Below are 22,076 nucleotides of genomic sequence, written 5' to 3' on the forward strand. Positions count from 1 at the left end.
AATTCTAATAACCTCAACCTTTCAGGCGGTTCTGTACGCAATTAGATCGTCAGCGTAAGCAATTACCTTTGTAAGACTACCTATCAGATCGCTGGTGTAAATGCTGAAAAGAATCGTCGAATTCACCGCTCCCTGTTGAATTGAGAATGTTGTGGTAGAAGTTACATTTCCACTTTTGACAACAAACTTTCTACCGTTAAGCATATCATAAAGTATATACAACAATGGCTTGCTTATGCCAAGCCTGCTCAGTTTTAGGTAAAGACCCTCTAACCATACGGTGTCAAAGGCCTTTTCCAAATCAACCAGAACAGCACCTGTGCTGCATTGTTGTTTTGATTTATTCCATTGGATATCAAAAACGAGCTTAGACGCAGCATGAATTGTGTCATGACCCGCCTTGAACCCGATCTGTTTATCCGGAATTATTTTGTTGTCCGCAGCCCACTTAGTCATAGCCCTATTAATAATCATTTCGAAAACTTTGCTGATGCTCGGAAGAAGATTTATCGACCGAAGATTTGACGGGTTGAAGTTGTCCTTTCCCTTTTTCGGGAGAGGATGAACCACAGCACAGTCCAACGCACTAACCATCATGCCACGGGTACTGCCAAGGTTTCTTTACTGGCAATAAAACTGCATTTTTTCGATGGGTTTTGATGGCCTTAATTCAAATCCAACTTCAAAAAGAATGCATAAGGTCAGGTTTTTGGATAATTTTTTTTTTTAATTGAAAAAAAAACACTTATTTAAGGCTTTTTGAGGCTGTCTAAATTTGTGAAGTAGTTTTTTTCTTTCAAAAACATTTTTGTTGGTTTTCCAATCCTATAATACCTTTCTTCAATATTCAGTTCTAATATTTATATTATTTCATAAAATACATAAAATATTCTAAAAGTTTTCATAAGTTTTAAAATTTCACCTCTTTTACAAAAATCTTAAAGAAAAGCTAAACCATTTTTGTTTGCCGATATAGTTTTTAACAGACAAAGGCAAAGCGGTTTGAAAGTAAGCAACTTGTAACTTGTCTAAGCAATTCTATTATTTTAAGATTTTGAAAATAATGTTGAAAACGGGTATTTTAAAATCTTGAATAATAAGTTTAAATTAAAGATCGGATTGGAAATCAGCTGCAAATAGTAACTCTAAACGTATTTTTCAAAGTTAAATGAAAGTGTCAAATTTAAGGTTTTCTCAAACTATCAACACACATACAAAATGAGGATTTGCAAAAACTATGTAAGATACTAAAATAAATAAATTTTATCTTGAATACAAAGATTTGAACTTTGCAAAATCATAATACAATTTTAATATTATTTTGAGTTTTAATTTACCCTTAAAAAAAAAACGATTTTGGTTTTTAATAGCATTTTTAAGGGGCCTTTTAAAAATCCTGAGATTCAAATTGAGCACATTTTTATTCTTTAAAAAATATCACTTTTAGTTATTAACATAGTCCAGTTGAAATAAAAAATAATAATATTTTTAAACTTTATTTCAGGAAATTTTGTTTGTATTTGCCTTCAATATTTGGCTAAGTCTCTTTAACTCTTTCTTGTACTTTCCACTTTTTGGAAGTAAGCTTTTAACATCTTTGTAGTATCTTCTCAAGTTTCCCCTAAAATATGTAATGAGTACAATAGAGTTAGAATTTTCAAAGCAGTAATTTTAATTGAGTTTTCATTTTCATTCAAAAACTAAACGAATAAAACCAAAGTTTTTACATTCTTGTATCCATCGGTTGCCAATTATCGAAATGAAATCAGCGTTAAAACTTCTACACGTCATAAACTACAAGAAGGTTCACTTCTTATCTCAAAATAGGTATGAATTCTTTCTTTCTTCACATTTTACAACTCTTTTATTCCTTTGGTTATATTAAAATGAGTGTAATTTAATTGGAATTTCGAAACATTATATCAAACAGAAACAAAAATTAAACTAACAACACAAAACATACAAAAATACGAATAAAGAAAAAAAACAACAAAATAATTAGAAATAAAGCTCTCGAAAACCCTAATTAACCCTTTTTTTGTTGCTTTTGCTGTAAAATAATATCTCCTCTTCCCTGGAATACAATCGTAAAATTAAATTTTTGTTGTTGTTGTTGTTTTTGTGTGTTTTCTCGTGATTTCCTCGTCGTTCCTATCACCCTATTGCAATCATAATAGAGAACAACAGCATCCATTAAGTTTTACTTTTTAATTAACATTGATTGTGACCTGCTGATAGAAATATATATTTTTATTTTTTGAATCTACGGAATAATGGAAGTTTTGTGTTTTTCAAAAAAAAGCTGATTTTTAAATTTTTTCCTTTTTTTTGAAAGATTTTCTTGCCTCTAGTTAGAGAGAGAGAGGGAGAGGGATTGAGAGGGGATTGCTCGCTTGTTTTGAATGGAAGCTATTGTTTTGTTCAATCCACGCGCACATTGAGTTTAAATCGCCTCGGGAACGATTCAATCAATAAAGACATCTGCTCTGGATAATTAAATTAAATTCATGTATTTTAATTAAAAAGTTTCTTGTTGGCATTTTTATTTTTATTTTTAACTTTTGTTATAATTTTTTGTTGTTGTTCAATCCTGGGGTATTCTATTAAACACAATTGTTAATAGGTGTTATCTATACCTATATTTGAAATGTACTTGTAAACACTAATGAGGTACCTAACCTAACAAAAGATCAGATTGATTTTTTCTTCATACGCATTTGAAAACATTTCAAAAAACGAAATGTATTTTTTTAAATAAGAACAAACATTGAAATTCATCAGGGGGCAAGTGTCCCCTTTCGACTAAATCAGCCCCTGTGTCATTATAATGTTCACTTACCTACTATTAAGTCTATAATCTAGGAGCTTATTTTTGGTTTGAAAGAAAACCAGTTGATATTTAAGTTACAGGTAGTCTTAGTAATGGTGATTACAGAAACGTTCATCCGCCCAGTTCTTAGTGCCTACAGTCGCGAGAAAAACTTCATCAAGTTCCGAAAATTAAAATCGGGGTTAAATCACTTCAAAAGCATTGCAACGTTAAGCTTACGACTCACTGATTTAAAAATGCGCTTCCACAGACGTCTGTGTGTCCGAATTTTCCCGGCAGACGTCGTAGCTGAAAATTATCTTTTTTTGGCGTTTTTGGACTTTTGGGAAACCACTTAAGATTGGTCTCCTTCGAAAGCCCTAAAAGCCCTCGACTTCCTGAATTTAAAAAACTTAACAAACGCCATTAAAATGGAAGGAAAACCCCTTCTTTTATATGTATGTTAACAAAAAAATATCAATTTTATAAAATTTAAAAATATCAGCGGAAGTTGAAGTGTCTTGGAGTGTTTTTTGAAATGGTTTTTGATGACTTCTTATTGTACGTTAATTTAAATACTTTTAATGCCACAAAATAATAGTTTAACTGTCGCGTTAGGTTAGGTTAGGTTTAAGTGGCTGTCTAGATGTCATGGACGCACAAAGAGGTTACTCATGGGAGAGTAATGAACTTAAACAAACCATTTCGTACTTTTAATAAAGTTAGAGAGACGTTTTGTGTCAATCGTTTCCAGTTCACTGGTATTATCGAAGAAGGAATTACCGAGAAAGTTATTCCTTCTAATGGACAGTGCTGGACATGTACATAGAAGGTGTTGGACTGTTTCCTCTTCCTCCTCGTCCATGCAGCTTCTACAGAAGTCATTTGTGTAGACCCCTAGCCTCAGAGCATGTCTTCCTATGAGGCAGTGTCCCGTTATTACTCCAATTGTAGAGCTTATACTTTGTCCGCTCAGGGATATCAAGCCTGACCGTTTGACCGTTTTAAGTCTATGCTTGGCCATATTTGGTTGGTTGCTAGGCAGGTGTTACTCTGTGACCATCTAGCATTTGTTGATTCTAGAGCATATTGCTTGAGAAGATATTTGCATGTAGCAAGTGGTGTTCCTTTGTTATGTTGTTGTCCAACATTAGGGCGTTTTTAGCAAGCTCATCGGCTTTGCAATTTCCCGGAATGTCTCTGTGGCCCGGCACCCAAATGAGGTGAATATTAAACTGTTCCGTCATCTCATTCAGAGATGATCGACAGTCATGGACTGTTTGAGAGTTTGTGGAGACAGACGAGAGAGATTTAAGAGCGGCTTGGCTGTCTGAGAAGATTCGTATAATCACCATTACTTCTGCCTGGAATACACTACATTGATTGGGAAGTCTATAGGATAGACTGAGATTCAGTTGTTCCGAAAAGATACCACTTCAACTCCGTGATCGGTCTTTGAACCGTCTGTATAGAAGTGTACCGCATCGTCTTCCAGGGGTCTCTCTTCTTCCCAGGAGGATCTTGAAGTGATGGACACATGGAATCTTTTACCAAATACCATTTTAGGGGTGGTATAGTCTAAGCGATCTGGGATAGATCTGAAATTGTCCAGTTGTATGTCCAGTATTGTTACTGGTCCATTGAGAGGTGGCTCTAAGCCTTACACATGAGTTGGCAGCCACCTTTTTAGAGAAGATGTCAAGTGGTGTTTTCTCTACAAAAAATGTCTATTCGATCTTTTCCAAAATTTTAAATAAATATTGACAACTATATTTCTTATAATTTGGAGTCAATTACTTTAGTTTTTAAAAAAATGTTAAATATTTAATATTTGTTTGTAAAAAAACTGTCTATCCGATTGTTCCTAAAATTTTACCAGCATTCAATAACATTTTTGTTTTATTGTGATGAAATATTTTTTTAATCGTAAAATATTCGAGGGGACTTTTTTTTCAGTTCTTTTTTCAAAATTTTATTTGTTACTATATATAGTTTACAATTAGAGCATGGCGTTAGCCGTCAGCCGAAAAAAAGAGAAAATATTTTAACATCTAATTGAAATAGTTGTTGTTATGATATTGTAATCTAAGAACATATAACTTATCACGGGTGATTTAAGAGTTAATCAGAAATTTTCATTTATAATTTGGAAGCGGTATTTCCATGCCGTTTTAACGTAGCTGACTAGAGTCGACCAGCTAGTGTCACCGTTTAATATATTTTTTAGTTCATCCATAGTTAGACTGATTTTATTCCAGTGGGCACGTCTAATGGCATTTAAAACAGGGCAGGTTCCAATAAAATGTATTACGTCATCTGCTGCGTGTCGATTACACAGTGTACATTCAGTGGATCTGTCGCTGCGATGGGGCATATAGTTAAGGTGCAAAAGCTCTCCTCTTGCTTTAAAGATTGTTGAAAAAGTATCTATGGTGTCTTTGAAGTGAAAATAATTGCTTAATAGCCTGTGATCCAGCACTAGATATAGGTTCCTGGATTCACTTTGCCTTGCTCGTTCATGGAAATGTTCAAATTTCGTTTCCTTAATATTGTTCCACAGGACATCCAAGGTTTCTTTCCATCTTTCGGGGGTATCACTGTCTAGAATAAGGTTATGTTCCAAGCAAAGTCCCAAAGAACTGGGACTTACGTTGCACGATATAGGAGGCCACTATTTTAGGAAATCTTTGCGAGGAGTATTCCATGATTTTTCTTATGTAGCTGAAGTGAAGTTTCAGAGTGTACAAGAAGAGAGGAGGAAGTCCAGTCTCTAAATGGAGCATGTACGTTGTAGTGTTTTCTGGGAGACGGAAAATTTTCTTTCAGAAGTATCTCAAGAGATTTTCAACGTCATCGTATTGGACAACTCCCCAGACCAACACATTATTGATCTTACTACCGTCTCAAAAAATTTGTATTTCACACTTGCTGCGACGTTCTTTTTACCAGGGAGCTCTTTCCAGTTGCAGTTAATGGCCGTTTTAGCATCATGTAACTTGGATCTGAAGTGTTTCTCAAGAGAGAGTTTGGCAGTCAAGATTACTCCTAGATACTTGTACTTTTTGACTTTTTCAAGTTCCTCACCTTCCCAGTTCCATTTCTCATCCCTAGTGTATCTTTCGGTGGTGTTTCTGAAAACCATAGTTTTTATTTGTCGGTGTTAACCTTTGGACCATTTACAGCAGTACTGCTGTAATTTGTTGGCCATGAGTTGCATCATATTTGCCGTTTCTGCCAGTAGGACGATGTCATCTGCATACATAAGACATTTGATGTTTATTCCATTGAAATCAATTACTCCTAAGTGAGAGGTAGTGATGTCATCAAGAAATATCGAAAAAAAGCAAAGCACTCAGTTAACAACTTTGTTTGACGCCCATTTTCGTATCAAACCAGAAAGACAATTGTTTCCCATCCCAAACTGCCGCTTGGTTTTGCTCGTACATACTTTGCAACACTTTAAGGATCTTCATTGAAACTCCTACATTGCTTAGTTTAAGGAATAAAGAATGTCTGTCTATGGAATCATAGGCAGCCTTAAAATTCACGAAAAAAGCATATAGCTTCTTTCCGTTATCAAGGTATGTCTTAGCTATGGTTGTTAAGGTGAAGATGAATATTTCTTGCGAAAGCCTGCTTGAAACTCACTAAGAAGTTCATTGTCAGTTATCCATTTCAATATAAAGTAACACATCTAATTCAATAACTAGCGCTATTGCTTCTTGAAATATATTTTGTTGTTAACAAAAAGTTTTACTTTTTTTAAATTGGTATGGTAAAAAAAAACACCTAAGTCCTTTCTGTATCTTTCTGTATTATTTTCTGTATATAGCAAAGTTTGTTTGAATTCGATATTTACACGGGTTTTTTGAGATATGGGCGACGGAAAAATCTTCCCGATGTAAAAAATTTCTAGAAGTGCTACACAAAATTGGTATTCGACTAAAATATACCTTTGTACAAAAGCAGATATTTTATTTGATGATATCGATATCCAGTTACGAATATGAATTTATGAGTGTTTTTCATAAAATTAGAGGAAACCGCACTTCATTTAAATTGTATTTAGCAATCCAAAGAAACCAGATGTCTTGTCTATCCTTCGGAGGACAATGCTAAACCTTACAACAGAATACATAATATAATGACACACTTCTGTTTTAAAATCCATCAAGTTACAATTTCTCTTACAGGCCATCCCTAAACTATTTAGCTTAAGATCGTTTTGTTCATTACAATTGTAACCACTTTACTAGAAGCTTATACAAATTCCCCTAAGTACAAGATAAATGTAGGTCATATAGTTTTGTTTTGATTAAGAGAACTATTATTCTTATTCTGCTTCTACTTAAGTCCAATTTATATTTTGATTTGCTCATGAAACTCTCTCTTTAACCTTTGAAAAACACTTTCCATCATCAGTCCTTTATGTTTATTTACCCTAAAATCCTTATATAGTTCCTAGAATATACTTACCTCTATCCTAACTTAAGTCCTCACATGTTAAGTAAAAGCAAACATTATTTTGTATGCAAATAAGTGCTAACATAGTTTTCAAACTCTTTTCCATAAGTAAACGGATAGATAATAACAAAATACTTGCATATAGTTCTATACACAGATGGAAATAGGGGAATATACCCTATAGTAGGTACTTTTACTCAATCTTCTTAGTGAAAATCGGTAAATGTTCTTTGTTGCAAACTCTGTAAGCGATGTTTTGATTTCAACTCACTCACTAAACAAAAAAAGTGAAGAAACTTCATCACATTCACGTCCCATCTCCCGCATATCAAACAATAACAATTCAAACCCCCCACCGAACAACAAACTATAGAAAAGTGCATTGCACTAGAGTAGTGAGTTGTAGTATGTAGTTGTAGATTTCCTAGGTACAACGGACAGGACACAACGACAGCCATCAACAGAGAGTATAAGGTTGATGCCACAAATGCTTATGATGCAATATTTTTGCAAGCTCTAAGCTCTTTTCCTTTCTAAACGAACTTCAAAATTCCCATCATCACACTAACACAACCTTTGCATTTTCCTTAAAACAATATCTGAACCTTACGTGTGTAAGTGTTTGTGAAGTTTTTCCTTTTTTTTTAGTTGACAAGAAAACTTTTCCATACTTCCATCACATTCACCATACTCCCATTTTTCCGAAACAAAATGAAAGATGGAAAAAGAAAAACAAAGATCTCCTTTAAAACCAGAAAACAATAAACCTTGGGGACAAACTCGATTTTCTGCATTTAGATGTTCTCGAACACTTTGGAGCACTTATACTCGTAACTAGGGTGTGAAGCACAGCCTTGGTGATGGCTCGAGTTTTCTTCGGTACATACACATAGTCATCAGTGGAAGGACTTCAATCTGTCATCGTCAGATACTCCATAGTTTGTGTATAACCTAGAGAAAGATACAAAAAATGAGTTCCATCATCCGAAAGTAAAATCTTTGTGTGTCCTTTCTTTACCCCATCGCATCATCATCGGTTGAATTCCACAAACTGTTATCGAAATTTTGCACATTATCCTTGCACCATTGTTATAATAAATAGACATATATACTCGTACAGAGATAGAGGGTATATAGTGAGGCTGTTATGGGGGTGAAAGCGTATCAAGGATATGGTTTCTGAATTGGGTGAGTTACTTATTGGGAAGAAAACCCTAAATGGCTGGAGCACCGCAATAAACCCAACTATCAATCCCAACCAAACCAACCAAATGAAACCAAACAATCAACCCATCAACCCACCAATCGACCGACCGACCCTATCGACCGACAGGCTAAACCAACTGACGAAAGACCTTTTGGCTGATGTTGTTGTTGTTGTTCGATTTTATTTCTTTTATGGTTGTCCTCTGTCTCTCTCACTATAACTTTGATGCAATTTTAGTTAAATGTATATTTTTTTATTATTAAATTTTTGTTCGTAAGAAAGTAATGTAATTATTTATTCATTTGTGAATTTCTCAAGTAGGTTAATATGTTTACAAAATGTGCTTCAAATTCTAGATTTAATGTAAAGAGCATTTCCGAAGATTTATTAATTAATATCTACCAATTATGATTATTAAAAGAGGTTTTTGCACCAAGACGATTATCAATTTCTTTAAAAGAATGGGACACATTTGTGGGCATTGTTGGTTCCTCGGCTAATGAGACCAATTTTCCTGGGCCGATATTGTTGCTCACAGAATTATGATGTGTACACCTGATTTAACATAAGAGTTTCTCTGCGGGCCTATGAACTTCTGAAAAAGTATTACACTTTTAAAATATAAGAACAATAACATCAAAACTGCATTTTCTAGTTCAAAATGTTTATTTTTAACTTCCCATAGGAAGTTATTGTAATGGGTCCGATTTGTCAAATTGAAAATGTTGACATTTCTCGACGTTTCAAGGTCCCTAGAGTCGAAATAAAAGATTTTTAGAAAGATGCCTGTGCGTGCGTGTGTACGTACGTTTGTACGTCCGTACGTCCGTACGTTCGCGACGTTTTTTTCGTCGTCCATAGCTCAAGAACCAGAAGAGATATCGACTTCAAATAAATTTTGTTATGCAGATAATAAGGCAGAAAGATGCAAAAAGATGCAGAAAGGGCTCTCAAGAAAATTGCGTTGGTGTGACCTCCAAAATTTTACGACTGAAATATGATTTCATCTCTAAAACAATTTTGTGCAACGCAGAAAAAAGTTTTTGACATCCGATAAAATTTTGAGAAAAATCTAATTGACAGTTTTTTTTACAAAAACTAAAAACCTAAAAAAAAATGTATAAAAGTTGGTAAAAATTGATTTTCGACTCAAATATCTTTCCAAAACTTTGAGATATTGGCTTTAATTTACTTTTATCTTTCAAAACCTTTTGTTGTCAACATTCAGTTAAAGTTTGAAAAAAATCGATTTGACAGTTTTTGTAAAAAAAATTAAAAACCGAAAAAAAATTAACAAAAGTTCGTAAAAAATGATTTTCGACTCAAATATCTTATAAAAACTTTGCGATAATAGGTTCTAACTAATATTGTTTTCAACATTTGGTAATATTTTTAAAAAATTCGAATTGACAGTTTTTTTACAAAAAATAAAACTCTAAAAAAAAAAAACAATACTAAAACTTGGTAAAAATTTACTTTCGTCTCAAATAACTTTGCAAAAATTAAAAATATTGGCTTCAAACTTATTTTATTTCAGAGAAAATATTGTTTTCAATATTCAGTAATTTTTATATAAAAATCCAACAGTCCGTTTTTTTCATAAAAAAAATAGTGCGCAAATTTGGTAAAAACTGATACGATTACGTATAGACAAAATTTAAAGCAAGACAATTCGACAGACGGGATGCGAAGTTATCAGTACGGGTCGCATCCCATTTCATTCTGGTAATGACAAAGAGTCTCTTAATACCAAAAAAGGTTGTGTTGATGATTTGTGTATTCTAAAGGGATTAATACTATTTGTAACATGTTTAAAGGAGCCTTAGAAAAATAGGGAAGACTTTAAGAGGAAAAAGTTTAAGTTTTAAACTTCAAAATGGGGGGAAAATAGTTCGGTAAAACGTCCCACGTTCTTGATGTTTGGCTGAAAAAAGAAAATCTATACTTCAGAGAGCAGCTGAAATTGCGCTCAAAGATTAATTGATAGGCATTCCTTCTCGTAGAAGCTCGTCTTTCTTTTTATTTTCTCCGTAAAACTAGAGATTTTTATAGGAACATCTGCTCAAATTATGACAGTTGAACTAAAACTTCAGACAAATGATTGCTTTGTTATTTACATACAGTGTTTGAAAAAGGTTCCTATACAATCAATTTTTACAAACTTGAATGAGTCATCTTTCCACAAGTTGATAGGTACATATATATAGATATAGAAGCATTCCCAGATTCAAACAGTTTTTTAAATGTGCCCTATTCAAATGCAGAGGTCTTGGGTTCAATCCCTTCCTATACCATCTAACAAGTTCCTTTCAAGGGTACTGCCTCTTGCGAGGAATTGACAAATCCTCCAAAAGTAATTCTTGTCATGAAAAAGGCTTTCTCAAATTAACCGTTCGGATTCGGCATATAAACTTTAGGTCCCTTCCATCTCTGGCAGCATTACCAGCACACAGAAATGGTTGAAAGTTGTAAGTCACTAGGCCCTAGTTCTCCCCGGACTGTTGCGCCACTCAATTTATTTTTTTATTTTTTATTCAAAGGCTAACATACAATTGCTTAGAAGTGTTTTGGTCACATTTCGTGAAGATATGTTAGATATTGTGTCGAAACGTAACTTTTTTCCAAAAATACACGCATTCTGCTCTTTTCAAATTTCTGCAAATGAAAAAGCCAGAAAAGAAAAAAGTTTGAGTTTGTTTTTAGAAAGAATTTTCTACTTTTTTTTGGCGTATTTTTTCCGACGCAATATCTTGTATATTAGAGATAATGCTGATAACGAAGTCTCTCTTGTGACTGAAAGTCTCCCTACCATATTTACAAAAAAAATTTGCACTTCACTATTTTCTCCAATCTCACTAGTTCCTAATCTATCTCTAGCTCAAGGGGAATTTCCACAGATGTGCAAGTTCTGTTACGCCAGTTCATAAAAAGGCCCCAACGATAGTATATTGTAAACTATCTCTCAATTTCCAATCTGTCCCATATTCTGACATTATTTGATAGCATCTTGTATGATATTTTAAGTTTCCTTGCATATCTTTCCTTTTCCCCTAACAAACTTAGTTTCCTTAAATTCAAGTCTACAATTACCAACCTTGTTGAATTCGTGTCTTTTACGCTCTCGGAGCTTGCAAAATGAAACGAAGTTCACGTAATCTCCACTGACCTTAGCAAAGCTTTTGAAAAAATATCCCACAAACTCATACTTTTTAAGCTTTCTACTCTTGGCTTTGAACCGATTTTGTTTCAATGCGTTTCTTCTCACCTAGAAAGCCACGTATATAACTTACGCTAGAGATGAGCTCTCTTCTATTCATTTCTGGCTACCCCTGGCATACCACAAGGTAGCCACCTAGGCCTTTTTCTTTTTATCCTCATTATTAATTCAGTTGACTTTTAAATGTGATGACACATGATTCTTGAATCCATCTTCAATAACTCTGGAAGAACGTCGACCGATATCTGATATTTTGTTCGTCCATCTCCTGCTTTCTAGGTTTATTGATTGTCTTAAGCTAGATTGAGTCCATAGCTTGAATTAAAGCGAAGAAATGAGGGTTTTGCCCCCACCAAAAACAATATCTCTAAAGAGGAAAAACAAAAAATTAAGGCTAACAAATAAATTGACAGGAATATATAGTTTGGCACTCTCAAATTACACTTCTTGTCGTTTGGCCCCAAAGCCTCCCCCTTCCTTGATCTCTCATTGGCGAAGGATTTTGATTCCAGTTAAATTCAACAACAACAACTGACAGTCGTTCAACTTTTTTTCGTTGGATTTTGTCATAGAAAAAGTTCGGAAAATAATTAAAACTTTCTATTAAGCTCATTCATCGCATTCTGTAATAAAGGTGAATATTCGACATTATTGAAAAATAAAACAACTCAAGATCAATACACAAATTACCGACAGTTAGTTACTAAGCTCTTGAACTTGAATGAAGAAAAGTAAATCAATCTTTGATAGGCTTCTAAGTTTCACTCAATGTGACTATTTTTGAAAAACTTAGTGTAGAAGTTTTAGTCACCTTCTTTTAACCTTTTTTTACCACATTAATATCAGCTTTAATCTAGATCTTCTACAATGTTTCCACTCTAGCTGATTTTCAATTTGAATTTCAACCCTCAACAATATTTGCAGAAATTCACCAAATCATATCTCTATTTGTTGCTGCAATTTAATCTAGAAAAGGTATAGGTTTGGTAGAGGTACCTACTGTCTAACTACTTTTGTTTTGATGCTCAGTAACTTTAGTTCAATAGAGTGAGTGTGTGAGATGTGAGAGTAGATGAAGAGTGGAGTGTCCTTATCTATATGACACTAGTGAGTGTGGAAAACATAAAATCCCTACACGTAAAATAAAGTTCTACTACTATACTATATTATGATATTGTGGATATACACGGGCGCGGGGCCACACATATGTACGAACGTACGTACGAAGAGAAGAATCCTTATACATAGAATGGGGTCAATCCTTGACAAATACCAAACTTTGAAGGACACTCGTGCATGTTGATGATGCGGTGAAATGAAGGAAAACCACCAACGACAACAAATAACAACAACAACATCAACTGAAATTGGGTTGAGAGTTGAGACCAATGATCGGACTAAGATTGTTTGTATGTCACCCACAAAAGAAGGGTTCACCAATTCAAACAATACTAAAAACACACACAAACAATGATCGCACACAGACACAGTTATATACATTTATTGAGCTTAAGGTAAGGTAGGGCATTCAAACTTGTTTTACTGACACTTCTTGGGGACTAAGGAGCTTAGTTAGCGAGAGTATAGGGGGTGGGGAGGTAGAGATGTTGGTGCCATTGAGGTGGAGGTGGTGCTGTTTTGAGGAGGAGTAGGGGCGAGGGGGATTTGAGTACATTGCGGATACTATTGTGGTTTATTGATTTTGTTCGTTTGCGGTCTGTCATTTGGGTGCCTTTTGTTTTATTATTTCAAGACTTCCGCAGAGCTTTATAATATCAAAATCCCAATGAGGGAAAAAATGAAGTATAGTGAGCTGGAGCAGTGGGGGCTAGTGAATGGGATGGATATATAGAACAATGAAGGTGGCAAAAGTGTAAGAATCTGCAGTACTTGATTGGAGGTGCTTCATATGTGAAGGATTCAATTGAAAGTTACGAGGACAAAATTTTACCTATACTCGTGTATATCAAGCCCAATGACGACGACCGACGACGCCGTTGACGAAGACTGAAGAAAGAGCAAACAGACTCAGTTAAGTTAGAAGACTTTCAATTCATTTTTTTCATTTTGGTCCTTATATAGAACGTTTTTCTTGCATTAATTAGCTTTGGAAATTGGCGAGGTTGGGTTGAGCTGGGTTAGGTTGGGTTGTGGGTATAGGGTCTGGTATATGGGATTCTCTTTTTTTAGGGTTGACAAGGGTAATGCGCGTGGGGTGGACGTCTGAATGGTGAAACATTAGCTCTACTTGAAGAGTTACAATAAGGTAGGTATACCTACCTTAATTCTTTTTTTTTCTTTTTTGCCATCAGAGTGGATTAATTAAGGTAACTGTTAGTGAAGTACAATACCTTTGACTGAGAGTTGATGGAAGCTATACCAGAAGTACACGAAGGTATATCAACCTTACTGTGTTTTTCCAAGACATAAGTAGGTCTGTTTTTTTTGATTATTTTTTTATTCTTGTGTTAAATAATGAAAAATCTTGAAGTGAATTTAAAAGTAGGTGGAATTTAATTTATTTTGTTTGTATTATTTAAAAAAAGTTTATTCTACCGATTTAAAAATTAATATTAAATTGGAAAATAAATTGATTTAATTTTCTTGCGTCACACAAGCATCTAGCATTGAATAATGAATGTAGGTTAGAATAATAAAACAAATATTAGTAGTGGTGGTAGAGTTACAATTTTAAAGGAATAAAGTGGAAAATTATTTCTTCTTCAAATATTTACTATAAAACCATACCCGTTCGTTAACTTAGAAGATACTTTCAATAGCTATTGATTTTAGATTTGGTTTAAAGTGTAGGAAATTTCAAACTATTCTTTCAATGCAGTAATTTGATTTATAAATGTATCAGGCTTTTAACAACAGTAACAAAAGAAAAATAAACAGCTGAAAAAAAGAAAATGTATTCATTTTAATAACTTGTACTTTTATTTTGAAAAAAATTTAATTATGTACATCTATTTGTTTACTTCTGAAATCATTGGTGGAAAAAGTAATCATTACTGTTTTCTGATCAATATTTGTTTTCAATTACATCGATGTAATTCAATTGCAAGTTACTGACGCTTTTCAAATACATGTCATAAATATTTTAAATTCTTCAATTGTATTCAAGCAAAAGTTAATGGATAGTTCAATTATTACAGGTAATTTAGTGTAATTGAGATTTTTGTAATAATTTTTTTCCAATTTTGATAAAAATCATTAGTTTTTAATGAAATTCATGTTAGATTTACTTCGTTCGTTTAAATAGAAAAAAAACTGTTAAAATTCACAAATTTTACAAATCCAAGAACTATTTTAGCCCGTTTCCGTTTAAAAAAATAAAATAAAAAAGAGGCTGGGATGCGACCCACACTGATAACTTCCCATCCCGTCTGTCAAGTTGTCTTGCTTAAAAGTTTGTCTATATGTACTCGTATCAATTTTATTATATTTTTTATGAAAAAACGGACTGTTGGATTTTTATATACAAATTACTGAATATTGAAAGCAATATTTTTTGTGAAATAAAATAAGTTTGAAGCCAATATCTCAAAGTTTTGAAAAGATATTTGAGTCGAAAATCAATTTTTACCAAGTTTTTTGTAAAAAAACTGTCAATTCGAATTTTTTAAAAATTTTACCAAATGTTGAAAACAATATTTCTTATAAGAAAAAATTAGTTAGAAATTATTATCTCAAAGCTTTTAATTGATATTTGAGTCGAAAATCAATTTTTACCAACTTTTATACATTTTTTTAGGTTTTTATTTTTTGTATAAAAATCTGTCAATTGGATTTTTTTCAACATTTTTCAAAATGTTGAAAACAATATTTCTTATAAGGAAAATAAGTTTGAAGCCTAAATTTCAAGTTTTTGAAAAGATATTTGAATCGATATTCAATTTTTACGAATTTTGAGTTTTTTTAGATTTTTATTTTTTATAAAAAAACTGTCCATTAGATTTTTCTCAAAATTTTATCAGACGTCAAAAACATTATTCTTCGTTGCGCAAAATTATTTTAGAGATGAAATCATATTTCAGTCGTAAAATTTTGGAGGTGACAATTTTTTTTCATTTTTATTGATTTATAAAAAAACGGTTTTATGTTTTTTTTTTAAATAATACCTGTTTAGTATCACTTTACAATATATTATATAAAATTTAATTCAAGTCTCTAGTGGTTTTGGTTGTAAGATTTTCACCTTTTTTTCAAACTGCTATGGTAAGAAAACCACCCACGTAATTTTCTTGAGAGCCCTTTCTGCATCTTTCTGCCTTATTATCTGTAAAACAAAATTTATTTTAAGTTGATATCTCTTCTGGTTCTTGAGCTATGGAGGACAACGTCGCGAACGTACGGACGTATGAACGTAAGTATACACGCACGCACAGACATCTTTCTAAAAATCTTTTATTTCGACTCTAGGGACCTTGAAATTTCGAGAAATTCAAAATTTTCAATTTGACAAATTGAACCCATTACTATTACTTCCTATGGGAAGTTAATACAAAAGGTGGCACAACAGTTCGTTAAGAACTAGTGCCTAGTGACTTACAACTCTGGATCATTATTGTGTGCGAATAATGTGGTCAACGAAGGAAGGGACCTACATTTTTCAGCCGAATCCTAACGGCTAATTTGAGAAATCACTTTTTATAACAAGAATGGCTCTTGGAGGATTTGTCAATTCCTTGCAAGAGGTAGTATCCATTAAAAACTTCAGGTGGCATCGACAGAGATTGACAAGGAACCCAACACTCCTACGCACCATCACGCCACGGGTGCTTCTGTTTCCGTATAAACTGACTATATTTTATTTATATTTCTTGAAATAATATTTTCTTTATTTCAGTAAAATCTTTAATCGTTTTTAAAATCTATAATCTTTCTATTTAAATATGTTTATATGTATATATTATATTGTTACGTGATATCAAACCAGTATATTTGACAATTTTAACATCTGGTATGATTTTGAGAAAAATCGAATTGACAGTTTTTTTATGAAAAAATAAAGACCTAAAAAAACATTACTGCAAGTTGGTTGAAATTGAATATCGACTCAAATATCTTTTCAAATCTTATCTTTTTAAAAAAAATTGTTTTCAACTTTTTGAGAAAAATCGAATAGAAAGTTTCTCTTACAAAAAATAAAAACTCAAAGAAACTTTCACAAAAGTTGGTAAAAATTGATTTTCGACTCAAATATCTTTTGAAAACATTGAGATATTAGCTTCAATTTACTTTTGTCTTTTTAAAAATGTTGTTGTCAAGACTAAGTAGAATTTTGAGAAAATCGGATTTACATTTTTTTTACAAAAAAAATAAAAAAAACGTAAATAAAAACTATAATAAAACATGGTAAAAATTTACTTTCGACTCAAAAAACTTTTCAAAAATTAAAAATATTGTCCTCAAACTTTTTTATTTTACAGAAAATATTGTTTTATATATTCAGTACTTTTTTTTATAAAAATCCAACAAACCAACTATTTTTTATATGAACAATATTATTTCTAATTTTAATATTAACTGACAACTTTTTTAACCCTTTATGAAAACCTACAACTTTTAAGAAAGACAAATCGACAGACGGGGTGGGAGTTATCTGTGGAGGACCAATCCCAGCCTCTTTTTTTCAATTAAGTTAATAGCTTAGCTTCCTCCAATTAATTAAATGAATACCACACACATATACAACCGACTACAATTAAGTTAGTTTAGCTATAAATACCTTAATCGAACGGTTAAAATTTGTAGTGAAGTTATTTTATGGTACTTTTGTAGCATAGAAAAAAATCCTTAATTCCTACACTTTCTGAATTATAATTTGAATACAAAAATCAGCAGAAGTTTTTTTTTTATTTAGAAATGTGAAACCATTTTTGAATGATTTTATTTAACCGAAAATGAGGAGTAATGAATTTTGAAATAAAATGGCCAATTTGTCAAATATTACTAGCATAACGCCCTCGAACATCAATTTCTTTTACCTACTTTTCTTACATAAACGATTTTAGTGTTTCAAAATATAGCAGGTGTAATTTGTTAAGTTATCAATCCCGGTAGACCCTTGAATTATAGTTAAATTATAGACAAAGTTTTTAAATCAATTTGAAACTCCTAATAACTCTCGATTTTTTTTTAATTAGGTTTTAAAAATATTCAAAACTCGAGGATTTCTTCACTTTCTATAAATTGCTCAGAACTCATTGTTTAGTTATTATCTCGATTTAATAAAAGAAATTTCTATCGAATAATAAACTAGTTTCATAGCAATCGATAGGATTTTTTAAAAATTAATTTATGACAATATTTCGAATAATAAAATTGAATGTTTGTCAGTTTTTATTATGCGGTAAACAATTTCGTGATTGATTTAAGTCAAGAATTTGATTAAGTTTTATATAAAAATATAAATTAATTTTCATTTTTCTGTGGACTTCAGTGACTTCTTTAAATAAAAAAATGTCTTATCATCGACAAATTCCACGTTTGAGTTTTTAAGGTCATTTCTTGACAAATTCATGTGTTGTCTTATAGTTCAGAAGCTTAACATTACATTACGTTTTTTTCGTCGTCCATAGCTCAAGAACCAAAAGGAATATCAACTTTAAACAAATTTTGTTACATAGATAATTAGGCAGAAAGATGCAGAAAGGGCTCTCCAGAAAATTGCGTGGGTTGTTTTTTATTACCATAGCAGTTTAAAATAAAGGTGAACATTTTGGTTAACCTTAAATACCTCATGAACCAAAAACTCTAGAGACTTAATTAAATTTTACTAATATATACCACACAAGTATATTTTTTTTAAAATCCAATTAACGATATTTTTATAAATCAAAAAACTGAACAAAAAATGTCACCTCGAAAATTTTTCAAATACAAAATGATTTTATCGAACGAACAACATTTGGTAAGATTTTAAGAAAGATCAAATTGAAAATTTTGTATATTATAAAAAAAAACCTTACTCAAAGTTGGTAAAAATTGAGTTTCAGCTCAACTTTCAAAACTTTCGACTTTTCGAAAATTGGAGACTTGGATTCCAACTAGTTTTATTTTATAAAAAATATTGTTTTTTACACTATGAAAAGTTTAAAGCCAAATCTAATTGACAATTTTTTTTACAAAAAATAAAAACCTAAACAAACAAATTAATAAAAGTTGTAAACCATTGATTTTCAAATCAATTATCTTTTCAAAACTTTGAGATATTGGCTTTAAACTACATTTTGCTTTTAAAAAATAATGCTGTCAATATTTTTAAAAATTTTGAGAAAAATCGAATTGACAGTTTTTTTAACAAAAAATCAAAACCTAACAGAGAAAAACTATACTAAAACTTGGTAAAAATTTACTTTCCTCCCAAATAGCTTTTCAAAAATTTAAAATGTTGTCTTCAAACTATTTTTCAGTAGTTTTTTTTAATAAAAATTCAACAGTCCGTTTTTCATAAAAAAATAGTACGCAAATTTGGTAAAAACTGATTTACGGTTCTTGGTATCTCTCAAATAAATTTCATTCATCCAGTTTGTAAATTTAAGAAATGCTCTCTAAATTGGTAAAAATTTGTTTTCGACCAAAAATCTATTTAACAAAACTAGATTTTTAAATTTAACTATTATCTTATATGAAAAATATTGTTTGTAATTTTGAATTTTTTAATTCAAGTGACAACTTTTTTAACACAACACAAAAACCTACAAAGTTTTTAGCGAGACAAATTGACAAACGAGATGGGAAGTTATCAGTGTGGGTCGCACCCCAGCCTCCTTTTTGACATACATTTCTGACAGTATTTCGAATAATAAAATTGAATGTTTTTCAATTTTGATTTAGCGGTAAACAATGTTGTCATTGATTTCAGTTCAATAATTAATTTTTCAATATAAATTAATTAATATGAGCTTCTGTGATTTCTTTAAATAAACAAAATATATTGTTATATACATATTGCATACGTTTGATATTTAAAATCATTTGTTGACAAATTTTCCATGGTAGTCTTATAGTTAAGAAGCTTAGCATTAAAACCTATATACATTATTTATATATGTGCACATATAATATGTTTTATTTTTATCTGCTGAAAGGTGTTGTACGCTGGATTTGTCGGCGTCCTTAACGGTATTTTCTTACAATTGATTATTACATAACATTAAAACAAATTCGATGACTTCAAACTTAATAAATAATATTACCTGATCATCTAACCCTTCAAGGAATTAAAAAAATTGACAAACCGAATTCTAATATACTAGACATTAAAATTTTAGGTTTTATCTTTCAGATCTCTCAGGGTTAAAACAGAATTCTAACGCTCGAGAATTTGATGAAATCAGTTACAACGAGTTTTAGACTAGAACTTTGTCAAGAAATGTATGTAAGAATATTGTAATTTATGACATTCACAGTCTTTAACTTCCCACAGAAAGTTATTGGAATCCCTCCGACGTTTTAAAGTTGTTAGAATCTAAATCTTAAGGTTTTCAGAAAGATTGAAAAATTTTCTTTTCCTGCTAAAAATGATTTGTTCGTCTAAAATACCTCAAAAAAGCAGATATTGAAATCAGACTTATTTTATCACTGAGGATATTTCCTTCAATTTTATAAAAATCCAATAATATAACTTAAAGAAAACGAAATCCTACAAAAACAATTAAGAACTTATAAAAATAGTTTTCAACTCAAGTTTCTTCAGAAAAAACAAAGATATTTGTAATAAATATTAAATTTTGAAATTTTACAAACATCGAATTAGAGAATTTAGAGAAACACAAAAATATTCCCAATATAAAATGTTGAAAAATTAAAAACTTTAAAAGTTTTAATTATTGTACTGATGAGATAAAATTATAAAAAAAATTATCCCTGCAAACGTGTTTAAATTGGGCTTGACTGTTCCCTTTACGTTTTTTTCTAAGTTCCCAATAATTGTTGGGTAGGTACTGCTCTCAACCAAAAAAAAATAAAACTAATCCTAACTGCACTTGACAAAATCTCTTTTTTACAACCCAAACCACTGCAAAACAGTCTTTCACCTTTCATAGAGGTAATTACTAAATCCAAGCCATACCAACGGATTAACCGTTAGTAAATACGCGCTTGCATAATCAGCATTGAAACAATTGAAAAAAAAAAAAAAAAACAAATTGCATTAGAATGGTCGATGAGGTGAAGATGAGACTGACAACTTTGCTGACTCTTTCCTAACCCACCATTATATTGAGAGCGTGACCCAAATTAGGCATACCTTACCTATAGCCGATATAGTTATAGTTCGTCAACCGTAGTCGTTGTTGGACCTCGCGAGGACGTTATCCGTTTAATTGTCTATATTTTTTGAAATTATTTTTATATTTTAATCAGTGGTCCGCGCACAGTGTAGTGTTGGTCGATAAAATTTATATAATTTTTTTTATAGTCAATTGGTCAATTTGAGTATTTTAATTAAAAAGTAATTTTTTACAAATAAAAATTAAAAAAACAAAAAAAAAACATTTATAACTGTGACTAAACTGTGTTAGAGATTAGTTTTATTTTTTTGTCTCGTTCGACTACGGTTATTCGTCAAGAAGAAAAAGGAAAAAAAAACTAAAACCAACAAAAATGCTTCGAAGTACCGCTAATGGATTTCTGGACTCACGCAGATTGATTTTTGATTTTTCCGGCAAAAGCCATTCATACCTTGAGTGAGTAATCATCTTTTATTATTATTACAATTTTTATGCTCGGGCTTTATGTATGAAAACGGGTGGATTATTGGGGATAATTATTTGCACACCATTTCCTTTGCAAAAGCCCACTTTTGCTAACTCCCACGCCTTCTCGGGCTCCAAGGCGTTGCAAAACAGAAAGTTGGAGGGTTGAAAGAAAGGTTTTAGTGATTGGTTTCTATGCGAAGACAATTTCCAGTCTTGAGAAGTCAGAAAATGTTCACGTGCTGTGGAACTGGTGCTGACGCTGACGATAACGCTGGGCCAAAGGAAATGGCCCGTTATCCATGTGAGGGTTATTGATTTGCGATTATCTCTTAATTGCAACGGCAAATAACCATCAAGGGGTTTTGAGCTCTCTGGGTTATAATATGTGCAATGTGTGTACAGAGTTGGGGGAAGTTTTGGGAGGTGAAAAATCGATGGACTGCGTCAAAAGTGGGATTAAGTGTTTTGCAAAACACTCTTTGCTGCTTTAGTATAATAAAACCGTTAATATGTATGTTTATGTGTGTACCTTCTATTCTATACGACGACGATGACCATGACGATGACGATGGCCATCATCTATGGTTCAACGTTCATAATTGCTTTTCTGTTCCTGTTTCTCTCAACATAGGATTAGCAGAGCCGCGCGGTGATTATAATGGGAAATTC

General features: G+C 31.9%; 1 protein-coding gene across 11 annotated transcripts in view; it reads left to right on the forward strand.

The window, feature by feature from the left end:
• LOC129948884 (CUGBP Elav-like family member 2) overlaps positions 1–22,076 on the forward strand; it is a 434,239-nt gene that overhangs the window by 223,242 nt on the left and 188,921 nt on the right. The window contains exon 1 of one of the 11 annotated variants that reach the window (XM_056060033.1): positions 20,948–21,395. The exons of 8 other annotated variants lie outside the window; for them this stretch is intronic. In XM_056060033.1, coding sequence (XP_055916008.1) covers positions 21,313–21,395 — 83 coding nt within the window. In that variant the 5' untranslated portion in view covers positions 20,948–21,312. Of the gene's footprint in view, positions 1–20,947; positions 21,396–22,076 lie in introns of those variants that run through there. 2 more of the 11 variants (XM_056060036.1, XM_056060035.1) reach the window with 2 other exon arrangements.

The sequence above is a fragment of the Eupeodes corollae genome, chromosome 3 (assembly GCF_945859685.1).
Source record: "Eupeodes corollae chromosome 3, idEupCoro1.1, whole genome shotgun sequence".
Taxonomy (NCBI): Eukaryota; Metazoa; Arthropoda; class Insecta; order Diptera; family Syrphidae; genus Eupeodes; species Eupeodes corollae.